Source organism: Mya arenaria, chromosome 17 (assembly GCF_026914265.1).
Source record: "Mya arenaria isolate MELC-2E11 chromosome 17, ASM2691426v1".
NCBI classification, from domain to species: Eukaryota; Metazoa; Mollusca; class Bivalvia; order Myida; family Myidae; genus Mya; species Mya arenaria.
The window spans coordinates 51,502,644-51,517,752 of record NC_069138.1 but is presented as its reverse complement, the minus strand read 5'-3'; the positions used below and the strand labels follow the sequence as shown (position 1 = coordinate 51,517,752).

Below are 15,109 nucleotides of genomic sequence, written 5' to 3'. Positions count from 1 at the left end.
CCATGTACAATCAGAGTTAACCCATGTACAATCAGGGTTAACCCATGTAAATCAGAGTTAACCAATGTACAATCAGGTTCAACCCATGTAAATCAGAGTCAACCCATGTACAATCAGGTTCAACCCATGTTCAATCAGGGTTAACCCATGTACAATCAGGGTTAACCCATGTACAATCAGAGTTAAACCATGTACAATCAGAGTTAACCCATGTACAATCAGGGTTAACCCATGTACAATCAGAGTTAACCCATGTACAATCAGGGTCAATCCATGTACAATCAGGGTTAACCCATGTACAATCAGGGTCAATCCATGTACAATCAGAGTTAACCCATGTACAATCAGAGTTAACCCATGTACAATCAGGGTTAACCCATGTACAATCAGGGTCAATCCATGTACAATCAGAGTTAACCCATGTACAATCAGAGTTAACCCATGTACAATCAGGGTTAACCCATGTACAATCAGAGTTAACCCATGTACAATCAGGGTTAACCCATGTACAATCAGGGTTAACCCATGTAAATCAGAGTTAACCCATGTACAATCAGGTTCAACCCATGTACAATCAGGGTTAACCCATGTACAATCAGGGTTAACCCATGTACAATCAGGGTTAACCCATGTACAATCAGGGTTAACCCATGAAAATCAGAGTTAACCCATGTACAATCAGGTTCAGCCTATGTTCAATCAGGGTTAACCCATGTACAATCAGAGTTAACCCATGCACAATCAGAGTTAACCCATGTACAATCAGAGTTAACCCATGTACAATCAGAGTTAACCCATGTACAATCGATCAGGGTTAACCCATGTACAATCAGGGTTAACCCATGTACAATCAGAGTTAACCCATGTACAATCAGGGCTAACCCATGTACAATCAGGGTTAACCCATGTACAATCAGGGTTAACCCATGTAAATCAGAGTTAACCCATGTACAATCAGGTTCAACCCATGTACAATCAGGGTTAACCCATGTACAATCAGGGTTAACCCATGTAAATCAGAGTTAACCCATGTACAATCAGGGTTAACGTACAATCAGAGTAAATTCATGTACAATCAGGGTTAACCCATGTACAATCAGAGTTAACCCATGTACAATCAGGGCTAACCCATGTACAATCAGAGTTAACCCAAGTACAATCAGGGTTAACCCATGTACAATCAGGGTTAACCCATGTACAATCAGGGTTAACCCATGTACAATCAGGATTAACCCATGTACAATCAGGGTTAACGTACAATCAGAGTAAATCCATGTACAATCAGGGTTAACCCATGTACAATCAGGGTTAACCCATGAACAATCAGGGTTAACCCATGTACAATCAGGGTTAACCCAAGTACAATAAGGGTTAACCCATGTACAATCAGGGTTAAAGTAACTTCCGTTGTGTAGCTGTGATGATTTGAAGCAGTAGCCCGGCTGTGCACGCTGTATTCGCATTTACATTAACATCAACATAAACAAACTATGTACGTAAAGGCGAAACAAACACACGTTTCTAATTCTTTTATTTCAAAATACAATATTTGAATAATATTTTCTTAAAAACAAACAAGCATAAAATACCACTATTCTTATTAATACATTAAATCTAAATAAACCGAGATTTCGTGTTCATTGAGAATATAACAGAATGAGATTCGTAGAAGAACGTATGAACACAAATAACAACAATAAAGTACATTTTGATTACAGCATGTTTGTGATGTATAAACATGAATGAAACTATACAACGGTTTTCGTAACCATTGGCTTTCATTCAAATTGCAAATGTCAACCAGATTTCGTTACGTAGAATGATTTGCACAAATAATTTGACCATTTATTTAAGGATTGCATGAAATGATTGGTTTGTAACCATTGCAAAACCGCGCCTCAACGCCCATACTGTATGAATGCTCGAACACTGCATATCAATCTTTATCCTGTCACTTGCAGATAATGTTTGGTGACTGATCCATGTTTGTTCACTTTGAAAAGCTTTTCTATGTTTTAAATTGATATTTACATATTAAAATGCAATGACTTTGACTATAAGCGTATTGATAAAGTTGAATATTTTTGAGAACTATTTTGTTGGGCGATTTAAACATGGTTACCTAGTATGCTGACGTCACCAGGGAAAAACAGTTGTCCCCCTTATTTTTAAATACGTAATAATTTTAAGGTTATTTATAGTGTTTGAATAACGAAGTAACAGGATAAATAGAATACTGGGTTAGTGCCGTGGATGGAGAAAGTTTATCTGGCTCGGCTGCGGAATTTATCCTCCATCTTGCCAGATAAACTTCCTCCATCCACAGCACCAACCTAGTATTCTCTATATACAGTTTTTCTCTGTTGGTTTGAACCGTTTTAAATCTAAGAAATAAGGTATTTCAGTTAAAACTTAACGGTGAAATAAGTATGGGCATTAAGGAACGTCGTTTATAATTGGTAAACGATGTCGCACTTGTCCAATCGGAGGGCGGAAATAAAACAACAATACCATTATAACGCTGAACGTCATTTTTCTCTATGAAAAGTCGAGAGCAATGGATACCTAACACAATGAAACACTTATGTAATATCATTACAAGTTAATATGGCGGCTTTTTTTCACACTTTTAACAATATTTTTTTATAGATTCGTATGTCTTTCAGGCACTATAGTCTTTATAGCTTTACCCTTGTGCAAAACATGTATAAGTGCTTATATAAAAACTAACATACATTGAATTATGTGGCGAAGATTAAGTACATTAAGATTTATTTATAAAACATCCGGAGATCTTGTCATTGGCGGCCTGGTATTCGTGATTCTCCATTTGTGTGCATGCTATGCGAGACAGATTTTGAATGTGTATTTTCATGGTCATTGGGCCCCTACTGTCCATAAAAACACAAGTAACTGAATACAAATTAAATAATAAATGCAATAGATCTCGGAAGCTAGACTATCCTGCTCCTGCTTACAGAAAAGCCAATTAACAAATGCCGTTAATTGTGTATACAATAGGGATGCGTTCAACAAGTCCTATGATAAAGGCAGAATAATTGGCCCTTTAGTCAAAACGAACAGATTCGTTCATTTAAGTGTTGATGATTCAATATGAATGAAGTTAATACACTATGAACATAAACAGTGAGAGCTGTGAATCTAACGACGAATATGCTGTTTCAAAATTATACGCATCTGCAACAACAAGAATATGCATTAAACCCGTCATAAATCGGTATTCTGAACTTCTTTTGCAACGGAGGTGACGTCATTGTTAACTGCCGGTGCTTCTTCACTTCCGCCATCCATTGCGCCGTAACGAATGTTTGAACTGTCAAGACCGAATGAAGATTTAGTGGTAACTTGGCTGTCTTTTGACTCCACGTCTTCTGTTGGGGGTATTATCTGAAATTACATGTTTAAGGTATTGACAGGGGTAACTGTAAAAGGTTCGAGGGCTACTTTTAATAACGATGTATGTTTTAATACATAAAGATGAAAGGTTACAAACAAACAAACGGTTGATTTTACCAGTTATCAAGATCAGTCTAAGATATATACAGTCGAACCCCGTTAGCGACGGGCGAACATACCTCAAGCCTCGGCAAATTAGAGCCCAGTGGGAATGCTTACCCTCAATTTAAAGAAATCGGTCCTTTACATACAGTTCGAGCCAACTAGGAATTCGAGCCAAGCGAGTTCGAGCCAACTAGGAATTCGAGCCAAGCGAGTTCGAGCCAACAAGGAATTCGAGCCAAGCGAGTTCGAGCCAACTAGAAATTGGAGCCAAGCGAGTTCGAGCCAACAAGGAATTCGAGCCAAGCGAGTTCGAGCCAACTAGAAATTCGAGCCAAGCGAGTTCGAGCCAACTAGGAATTCGAGCCAAGCGAGTTCGAGCCAACGGGTTTCGACTGTATTCTTATTTGAACCGGTTAAACACGGCATCTGAAATAACTTCTCTTGGAAGTGCTTCAAGTTTAAACACGGCTTCTGAAATAACTTCTCTTGGAAGTGCTTCAAGTTTAAACACGGCATCTGAAATAACTTCTCTTGGAAGTGCTTCAAGTTTAAACACGGCTTCTGAAATGACATGTTAACTGTTGCTCTTGTTAGCAAAATTGCTGTAGTAAGCTTATGCAACTCGTGTTAACATTATAACAAACAGAGCCCCCACCACGATGCGTGCCAGAAAAACAGCAAAGCAGGACAATGAAGCTCGTTGAAGCTGTGTAAATGTGAAAAAGCAGGGCGCATTTGAAGAAAACAACAGCAATAGGCACTATGGAACTTTTATAACGCAATTTACGGCCATCTGAATAACTGAACAACTGTCAAATATACACATAGTGCTCAGTCAAGGGAAAATAAGAACGTTTTACAAACTTGATGTATTTAAATATAATTCTCTCCCTTGCACTGAAACATCAGCTATGGTGCAACATGCCTTTCAATATATACAGTACACAATTATCTAATACATCTTTCGCCAGTACTATTCATATGGCCATATATTTTGCATTTAGATGCTATAAATTCCTGTCTTGCCTGTGCTATTAAAGGCGCATAATTGAAGTTGATGCAAATAAAAAAAATCAATTTTTATGCATCTTCTTGTTTAAAGTTTTGTTTAATTAACAGCTACGTGGCCACAAATTCCACAGTTTAAAAAGCGCCAAAATATCGCTTATATGTTTTTATCTGTACCTGCCTTTTTATCATGGAAGTTAAATAAGTTAAACATGATTAAGCATTTAAATTAAATTTAAAATAGCATCAACCTAAATTGTGCGCCTCTTATATGTTTATTAGTACATCTATAGAACAGATGTGTGCCCGTGGCATATTACCGTCGGCTCGTCTATCCAAACTGAATCGTTATCGGACTTCTTCGGCATGTCCTACAAAAGTTCAGTTTAAAAAAAAAACAACTTCAAAATATATCAGTATTTCTCAAAGCTTGTCTGGTTCTATAATTGCTATAGTATAGGGTCAATTCTCAACACTTGCTATTTATATACATTTATATACAATGTATATTTAAGGAATGAATTGCGGGGTTGATGTCATTATCGGGGTATGAACGCAATTGGGTTGGTCAATGTGTGTGTAGTCCGAAGGACTCCACGCGTACTTTGACCAACCCAATTGCGTTCATATCCCCGATAATGACATCAACCCCGCAATTCATTCCTTATATTTACACCAATAGTTCATTATTTCATTCAAGAATTGTTAAAAAAAATACTTCATTTCATTTAAGAAAACCTTTCAATAATCCGTTCTTACCCATTCTGTAAATAGAACGACCCGACTATAACCGGAAACATTTTTTTCAAATGACGTCACAATAACGCGGGAAAAGATCAACCACTTGAAATCACTTTAAAACGTAAAATTAAAACAATTCTGGTACCAATATATTTAAAATAAAATAAACATACACTTTTAAAAATGTTGATCTATATTTTACGGGACCTGCAGACACAATACAACCAATAACAAGATCAATAGCTTTCATGTATATTGTTATGCAATGAATTACGATCCGAACATATCCGAAGATGTTGCGTTCATCGATTGATGAACGCAATTGCCGAAAGGCAGTTCATTTAAGGAACGGAAGTTGAGGTGTAAATATATATTGATATATATGGGTAACAAGACTAGGGACAAATGACAGATACATCTTAAATTAAATTTGTACCTTTTCCTTAAATTCAATAATTTCCTTAACTCTTTTATTACATGTGTTAGGTTAAGTGTATATTCTGCAATAAAGATATAGAAACAAAAGTTTATGAAAATGAAAACTGCCATTTTAAAGATTTTTTTTTCAAGAAGTATAACCATTCAAAATTTTACACCTAAGTTAAAATATGTTAAAATTGAATTAAGATGTTTCTGTAATACCTGCCCTGGTTAGTCACATGCATAATTTACTGTGTCTTCGTTAACATTTACACCAAGTTTCATGCCAGTTATGGCCGACCATTAGACAATGCAAGATACCCTCGCGGACGTCGAAAACAATGACACGTGAAAACGTATCCGATTCACAAAAGTTAAAAAAAGGATTTCTTGTGATCCCAAAGCATTTTAGTATCATTTGGAATGTTTTGGTGTGCAGAGAAATATATAAATAAATATAATTATACTAAAACTTACTAAACAAACATGCTTTGTGGCCTTAGAAAGTTGCAAAATAGGTAAAGTTTACGTCCGATTTCAGTTGAAATCAAGAGCTAATATACACATTGTTATGATGTATTATAACAATTTTGGTAATTTATTTTACATATCAAATAAGAGCACGGAAAAAACATTTCAACTGAAACCAGAAACTATATGGGGCCAACAGGCATCAACATTTAACAGTATTATCAATGGCTTGATAGAATGACCTTCCGTTGAAAAACAAACGGACAGCATACCTGATCTAAAGTTGGCGGGAAGGCGGAAGTCAACGTCCCTACTGGTCCGGCGTTATAGTAGGGCTCGGGTCCAAGCAAAGAGAGCACCACCGGGAGGAAACACAGCCCGTGCCATAAACCATACACTACCACCAGAATGAACACCTGGTATGGAGAAGAGAATGTCAGGATATTAAAATGAATTAAGGATAAAAGTCTGCGCGCCCATTCATTTACTCATATGGATATACAGATGTCCAACACGCAACACAAATAAGCTGTGTGAAGTTAGCTAAACATACGACATTGGACATTGGACATTCAAAATCGAATGTTGTGCTGGCACGACATTGGACATTGGACATTCAAAATCGAATGTTGTGCTGGCACGATATTGAACATTGGACATTCAAAAGTGAAAGTCGTGCTAGCACGACATTGGACATTGGACATTCATAATCGAATGTTGTGCTGGCACGACATTGGACATTGGACATTCAAAACGATTGTCGTGCCGGCACGACATTGGACATCGGACATTCATAATCGAATGTTGTGCTGGCACGACATTGGACATTCAAAAGTGAAATTCGTGCTAGCACGACATTGGACATTGGACATTCAAAATCGAATGTTGTGCTGGCACGACATTGGACATTGGACATTCAAAAGTGAAAGTCGTGCTAACAAATAATTTGCCACAATAGTTTGCTCTCACAGCAATTATCAATTAGCTGCTTTCTTATCACTTGCTACCTATCCTGTACTCACTCTGTTCATGAACTAGTTAGGTCTCGGGCATCAACTTGAAAGCATGATTATATCAAATATATATCTTAATTGAATGCTTGTTCAACCATTAGTAATTATATTTCAAATTGTCTTTAGTAACAACTTACCGCGAAGAACTGGTTGAGCGACCTGCCAAAGATTAGAACGAAAAACACAAGAAAAGTAGTGACTGCTCCGTGCAAGATGGCCGGACCGATTTGCTCTATTGTATGGGTTGCACGTTCTGGGGAAAGAAACATATGCATCATGATATTTTTCACAAGGTATGCAATAATCACACTCTATAGCAATCATAGGTAAAGTAATTACGATAGCTGATATACGAGCAAAGTGTTGACAGTTTCATGCATAAAAGGTCGCACTAATGTAAGGTGTCACCCCAACCCCTCAGCCCCTTTTTTCGCCGGATACCGTCACGTTTGAGCGGTATTGCGGATGCTTAAACTCCGGATTCCACTATTATAGCAATCTGGATTCGGGTTCCATAATAAAACACACAAGCAAGCATACGTCACAGTATTACATTTTTTTTCATTGACGATAAATCGTTAATACATGTATGGCAACATTTTCGAAAAAAATGCATGCAAACATATTTTATCAAAGGGAAGTGCCCGAACCTCTTAAAACATTAAAATAATATTGTTTTGGTCATGGAAAGAGCACATATCAAGTTCTCTGACTCTTCGACATCCAGAGTCAAATTTACGAATCGTTGAATACCCCAAATATATCACAATATGATAGAATATAAGGAAGCGGAGCAGACAACACAAAAGTATTAGAAAGTGTAGCAAACAATACTTAAACTACCTTTTCGCGTTCCTGTGAGCGTCATGAATGTGTAGCCGATGTGTGCAGAGAAATCCACCGCCAGTCCTATAGATATGATCAATAGTACCACCATGTTGACATCCAGATAGAAGCCCCACAGTTCCAGGGTTCCCATGATATCAAGCTGAAACAGATATGAAATATTACATCATATATTAGTGTCAGGTATACTCAGTGTGGACATCTCACGTGGTTTGTGACGTCACATTTGGTTATTGCAGGAAGCAAAATACATCTCGATTCAGATAGGATTTTCGCTGTAAGTTCGTTATTTTCATATCGTTTTAACAAAACATAGCGAAAGTTAAGGGAAAAAATGTACAATATATTCGGTTACTGAGCAATATGCTGTTTTTAGTGGTACAATGGCCAACCTTTTCGAATTTCGCGAATTGGATGTTTCGCATGTCTGAATCATATTTTTCTACTAAAAGTAACAATGGGCTTGGCGTTTGACCCCAAAACAATTTACGTTTTTATGTTAACCATGATATATGGCTTACCAAGTTTGAAGACTCGTATGAACAACAAATTATCAGTCCACAAGCAAAAATTGCAAATACTAAAATAACAGAAAAGAAAATGTGACGCCGATGACGAGGACGCCGGGTAAAGTAGCCTCCTAGTGTCTGCCATGCATTACCATTGACACAAGAACGAAACTTCCCTAATATATTATTTTTTTCAGTTCGTACTCAGTTAGTACGTACCGTAGTGAGACAGACGCATACGAGTACGAATAGGCTGGTTACAATGTCAACAATCAGCAACAGTGTGACCAGAAAGATGGCCACGCCCGCAAGGAGAAAGTTCCTCATAATCTCCGTGTCCACGTACTAGAAAGAAAGAAAGCAATTGTCGATTACGTAAAACTTTTATAAAAAACCCTCATTCTTTGGCCCAGCTGTAAAAGTAATAATGACATCTAGTTTTCTTTGGTCAAAAGTGAGTAAGATTTATTTCAACATTCATATTTTGACATTATCACAAAAGAGAATCCTGCTGCTCATAAAGTTCATCGAAAGCCAGCCTATTACTGGAATAAAATCAACATACCCGGATAACCTCGGTGAATATATGAAACACGGAGTAGCAGAAACATTTCCCGCCTCCAAGCTCCTTGGTCGTGTCGTCTGCTATTCCGCGGACCACTTCCATGATGTGTTCATTCTCCCACACGTCTGTCGAGACAATTTGCTGCATCGGGAAATACGACCACTGGAAAGTCGTCCGTTTAAAATTTAGAACACGTGAATAATGTATGTTTTCAGAAATATTTTCTAAATTACGTACTTTGTTTATTAAAGCTGCACTCTCACAAATATACCATTTTTACACCTTTTTTTGTCTTGAAAAGAGCAGATTTTTGCGTAAATATCTGCAAACCAATGGTAAAAGATTGCTGACAAAAGATCCGATCGCAAATTTTTCATATTTCCGGTCGAAAATTAATGTTTTATGGCTTAAACCGTCACAAACGGTTTAAGAGAAATGGGTAAAACATGAATTTTTGAACTAAATATACAAAATTGCGATCTATTTTTGTCAGCAGTCTTATATTACTGGTTTCCATGGATATTCGCAAAAATTGGCTCGTTCCAAGGCAACAAATATAAAAGTTGTCAAAACGTTCAGTCTGTGAGAGTGCAGCCTTAAAGAACAGCTTTAAAGAAGGGGCCACGATCTCTTAAACAAGCATGGTAAGTTCAAGTATCTTGTTTACGGAGTCATGACTATGTGGTCGGGCTATATGTTTAACTGTTTTATCTTAATGGCAGTTTCAAATTATTTTAAGTTTAAAATAATTAACGCAATCAATTTTGCAATGAATATATAACGTTCAAAAACGCTGAAATAAATTAAAGTTACTACATGTAAATACATATGTACATCAATGTGTATATACCACGTGATAAATTACGTCACAAATACTAAGTCGGCAGGCAAAATTTTGCTTTGAATGATGACTTAAAACAAAGGTAACTCTTTACCATTTCAAATGAAACAAGAGGTTGTCTATGTCGCTTAAAGAACTCCGCCTTCGTTTGATTACCGGTGTCTGATTTGGTGATATTTTTCCACAAACACTTCCACAAACCTGTTTCCAAAATAGTTCTTTGACAGTGTTACATCAGGCGGCGGTTTTGTGAAAAGGTTTGTGTAAGTGTTTTTAAGAAACTAAACTCACAATCAAACTCTGGTAAAAGACCGGAGGCAGGGCTATGTACACGATGTAAACTGTTCCATGTTTCATTTAATATGATTTATATATAGTAGAGTTATCTTTGTTTAAATCTTATTGCCTTCCGACGTAGCATTTATGACGTAATTTATCACGTGGTATCCACACACTGTACATTATCTAAAAGAGAAGGTAACCTACGCTAATCCTTGGCACTGTGTCGTCAGTAAACTCGATGTATTTGGAGAAAGGTATGCCAAGCGGGCTTTCAAAGAATTTTTTCACCGTGATATAGAACTCGTCTTCGTCTTCTGGTATACCGTCTGCAAATGACTACATGTTGTTATATTTCACTACACAGACGACGTTAGGACGGAGTATAAATTATCATAAAAGCTTAATTAGTACATTTTATATTCGTTTAGTAGTGGATCTTATATTGGTATGTGTTGTTGAGTGTTTCATCAAATCTTCGGCCTTTGGAGTAACCATGATCCCGGGGGTCGTATTTATAAAGAATATTATTATTATATGATGGCATATGTGTGCTAATTTCAGATTAAACCTGCATAGCTTTGATGGTATATGTGTGCTAATTTCAGATTAAACCTGTATAGCTCTGACGGCATATGTGTGCTTATTTCAGATAAAACCTGTATAGCTCTGACGGCATGTGTGATAATTTCAGATACAACCTGTATAGCTCTGACGGCATATGTGTGCTAATTTCAGTTAAACCTGTATAGCTCTGACGGCATGTGTGCTAATTTCAGATAAAACTTGTATAGCTCTGATGGCATAATTATGTGTGCTTATTTCAGATAAAACCTGCATAGCTCTGATGGTATATGTGTGCTTATTTCAGATAAAACCTGTATTATAGCTCTGATGACATATGTGTGCTAATTTCAGATTAAACCTGTATAGCTCAGATGATAGATGTGTGCTAATTTCATATAGAATCTGTATAGCTGTGATTGTAAATATGTGCTGATTTCAGACCTGTATAGCACTGATGATATATGTGTGCTTGCTTATCAGTATAGCTCTGATGCGATATGAGTGCTGCCTTTAAGATGAGCCTGTAAAGCTCCGATGCTAAATGTATATAAGTTCTGTCATCAATAATAATGTGGAATCCTTTACCTTCATTTTTGGGCTTAAAGGGGTGAAAGAGCCCCACATACATCTTGTACACCGGAATCCAGTTACCCACGAGCCCGTACATGACATAAGAGCTGTTCACGTAGGTATTGCACATCCTGTCTAGGATAGGCAGCTTCTGGTGGTAGTCCATAGGACCTGGGCAGAAAACGTGCAGACGTGTATTATAGTGATATCAATCAACCATATGGTTGTAAGCCCGAAGGTCATCTCAAACCCAGGGGCATGATTTTAACAAAAAACAACAACATATACATCCGAGGTCGTTTTCGATGGAAAACGGCCGAGGTGTTACGAATGTGTTTATAAGGAATATGTCTAAACACCGAAAAACACGTAAAGCAAACCCCGGCAAAAGCAGTCATACAAAACCAACACGGAAAATACTAAGGTGCAGGGCAAAAGGCGCGGAAACAAGGGAAAAGCTCTCAAATTAAAAGAAAACATGGCAATTCTCACGGAAAACACCGAAAAGTAAAGGAAAACACCGAAAAGCAAGACAACATGCGCAAACACTTCGTGTTTTCCTTGCTTGCCGGTGTTTGGTCATGCCGGTTCCTTAGCATCGACATAACCTTCAATTACGGGCTAACTTTGTTCTGCGATTGTAAACTAGGGAAAGAAAAATGGCTGCGTAACTTGGACTATGTTGTGTTGAATCTTTTATCAAGTACCACGTCAAATATTTTGAAATTACAGAATCAAAATGGAATATATCATACAAAGAAACAAATGTATTGCCTCCTGATGGCGTTTAGAGTAACTGTTTTGCTATACAGTAAATAATACCCAAAGACATCTAATGATTTTAAATTGGTAGAAGAATTAACGTGTACAAATCCAGGATGATCATTTTCGAGATGGCCGGTTTATCTTGTTAATAGTTCTTACCACAGAAAGTCCAGATATCTTATTCAACTACCATTGTCAAATACAGCCGCTTAGCTTCGAGAAATGCCCGTGTATAGATATTCTCCGGCGACAATGACTTACAACAAGTATTGATTTACAGAAAGAGCTGTAAATGTATTTTTATTATTATTATTATATTTTAATGTTGTACTTCAGAACCTCCGGGCAAAGGACCTCCCACCGGAAAAGTACAACTGTTGTGACTCGAGGGAAGCTCAGATAAAGGGGTTTTATTGGAGGCTCCGCTGCATCTCATTGTATATCTTGTGGCTGCTTAGTTAAATGCTCACCACAGAACGTCTGGATGCCTGGTCCCTCCGCAGAAAAGAACAGGCGTTGTGACTCGAGGAAAGCCCGGGTATAGGAGTCCGCCGGAAGACTCTTCTCCAGCTCGTACCCTTTCTTGAGACTGCTGACACTGAACCCCATCAACGCAGCAACACCAAGGGTCGCCAATAAAACGCACGCCTGAAGAAGAAGTAATATATTTATATACAAGAACAGCCCGAGTGGGTAATATCAATTTTCTAAGTTACAACTGTAGTTAAGACTAGAGAAATGAAGCCATATCCAATAGTCACAGCTATGGGACCACTCTAGATGTCATTCATCGCATGTTTCACTGCGTTTTGGGTACAAAATTACTCCTTTGGCGAATATCCCATTAACCGATGGGAGTAAAACTCCCATTTTGTTCAAGTCACACTTGGGGATGTGACTGGGTCAAGCCATAATGCAGCCATTTTAGGGCGTGGGCAGACCTTTATAAACTCAACAACAACGAGTGAGTTCTAAGTCGATCAAGGGGCATAACTATCAATCTGCTCAGAACTGGCTGCACTTGGTCCTTTTGTCATAGTCCATATGTTTACGTATAAAATAGTGTTTACACTACCAAGATATAATACATGCAAACACAACGTACCATTCCAACTTTTGATAATAGCAAGGGCGCAAAAAACTTCTTGATCCCGGCTTTGACACTGTTTTTCTGGCTACAAGCAATAGGCTCGTAGTCCGGAGAGTATTGTATACAGGGAACCAGCGCGTCCCGCCGCGCCTCAATACGGCGTTGATTGAGTGTGAGGCATGCCGGGAAGAGTGTTGACTGCATCAGGAACAGGAACAATATCCCGAACGAGCAGTAGATACAGAAGGATTTGAGCACGGGCATTTGCTGGAATATAAATAGAAAGGTTCTTTAGCTAACGCTGATCAATGCTGGTTCAATTTGAATATAACCATGTCTCCATGGTTTGTAGCATTAGAGGTCAACGGTCTTTGAATTAGCTATAACTGAATAATAAATATATGGCATACGATCCTCTCTTTCCTCGCATTTGATGAACAATGAAAAACCCGGCTTTCTAAGAATTGTAAAGGAATCAAACGTTACTGTTTACGAGATGACTCTCCTCGCTAGTGCTACTTTTTAATTGAAGGAAAAACAACACCTTCACAAAGATTACATGTCGCAAAAGAGTGCCTCATACCGTAGAAATCCCGCAAGCGAACGCTACGAGGTCTGAGAATGACGTGACAGTGACAGAGACACCCGCGTGCTGCATAGTTATGGCGACCCGCTCCTCGATAGGCCGCCTCATATGCGCCTTGTTGATGCGCGTCCACGTGGTGATGATCACAAACGCATCGTCCACTCCAACCGCTGGATAGATTATGAAACATATGTTTTGGTAAAAGCGGCATGGACAACATTGGTGAGTTAAAACCTTGAATCCCAAAAGGTACACAGTGTTTAAAGCGTCATGTAAATATCTAATTGAGTTTAAATGCACATCTTACCAAGCAGCAGGAAGATGAGAGCCTGGTGTGGCGCCCCGAACAGGAAGCCGCATGCCAACCCGATCCCGAAGCACGCCCCAGCCGAGAGGATCACACCCACAATTGCCGCTAGAGTCAGGAAAACCTGTGAATGGTGAATTGCTTTTAAATAGCTTCGTACGGCTTCATTAACCGCTAGCTTTATTCAGTTGATTATGCACACAACATGGATAACACATGCAATTAATTCTTAATTTCCAGCGGAATATTGTGACCTTAATGAGATTAAATTGTATTTTTTGTGTGTGTTAAACGAAGTAAAAACTTACACCGTGTTCAGTGAGGTTCGGTTTGCCCAGCGCCATGATGATGTAAACCAGCACTACCGGGAACCCGTACACAATCAGAATGATGTCGCCGTACACGCCCCCAAAAAACTCCTCCGCGTACCTGTAAATACGGGATAAAGCATCCGTAGATGATCAGACTATATGTACTAACCGTTCCCACTCTCAACACCATTTAGTGTTTACACCCATGCCCCCGGGATCACCGGACAGATTCTAGTGTACTCATTTAGAGTCACAACAAACAAAACAGACAACTTTCCTTTAAGTCATTAATTTGTTAAATTCAATAAGCTTTTTATCAACTTGAGAACAAACGCAGGCTAGTTTAGAGACGTTCGCGCCGAACACTAAGATGCCGTGTTTATTGTTCATTTAAAACAAAACAAATCAACACAACACAATAACTTTTACTTAATCGCCGTACCTGCAAGAACATATCACTAAAGTATTAGGTGAATTCCGTTCAGTTTCGGTACAATGTTTGTCCTGATAGAAAGCATATTTGAATAATACTGCGGTTAAAAAACAGTCAACTTACGAGTCCATCGTAAACACACTGATAAGACTGAAGGCCGGGTGGCCACCCAGTGCGAGGTCAATGGCCGCATATTCCAGCTCTTTGGCGATCGGCCGTAACTGTAACATTTAGTTTTTGTAGTGTTGAAGATGAACACAAAGAT

The 15,109-nt window shown here is 38.3% G+C and overlaps 1 protein-coding gene across 4 annotated transcripts in view; it reads right to left on the bottom strand.

Moving 5' to 3' along the window:
* Window positions 1-1,514: 1,514 nt before the first annotated feature.
* The window catches only part of LOC128224837 (patched domain-containing protein 3-like), a 30,171-nt gene continuing 16,576 nt past the window's right edge, over window positions 1,515-15,109 (bottom strand). For 3 of the 4 annotated variants that reach the window (XM_052934915.1, XM_052934918.1, XM_052934917.1), the window contains exons 8-22: window positions 14,968-15,065; window positions 14,409-14,529; window positions 14,101-14,224; window positions 13,791-13,963; window positions 13,223-13,474; window positions 12,588-12,765; window positions 11,368-11,523; window positions 10,423-10,544; window positions 9,096-9,257; window positions 8,750-8,875; window positions 8,019-8,163; window positions 7,313-7,428; window positions 6,435-6,578; window positions 4,851-4,901; window positions 1,515-3,408 (exon numbers count right to left, since the gene is read on the bottom strand). In XM_052934915.1, the coding sequence (XP_052790875.1) occupies window positions 3,229-3,408; window positions 4,851-4,901; window positions 6,435-6,578; window positions 7,313-7,428; window positions 8,019-8,163; window positions 8,750-8,875; window positions 9,096-9,257; window positions 10,423-10,544; window positions 11,368-11,523; window positions 12,588-12,765; window positions 13,223-13,474; window positions 13,791-13,963; window positions 14,101-14,224; window positions 14,409-14,529; window positions 14,968-15,065 (2,148 nt within the window). In that variant the 3' untranslated portion in view covers window positions 1,515-3,228. The remainder of the gene's footprint in view (window positions 3,409-4,850; window positions 4,902-6,434; window positions 6,579-7,312; window positions 7,429-8,018; window positions 8,164-8,749; window positions 8,876-9,095; window positions 9,258-10,422; window positions 10,545-11,367; window positions 11,524-12,587; window positions 12,766-13,222; window positions 13,475-13,790; window positions 13,964-14,100; window positions 14,225-14,408; window positions 14,530-14,967; window positions 15,066-15,109) is intronic. The other variant, XM_052934919.1, reaches the window with a different exon arrangement.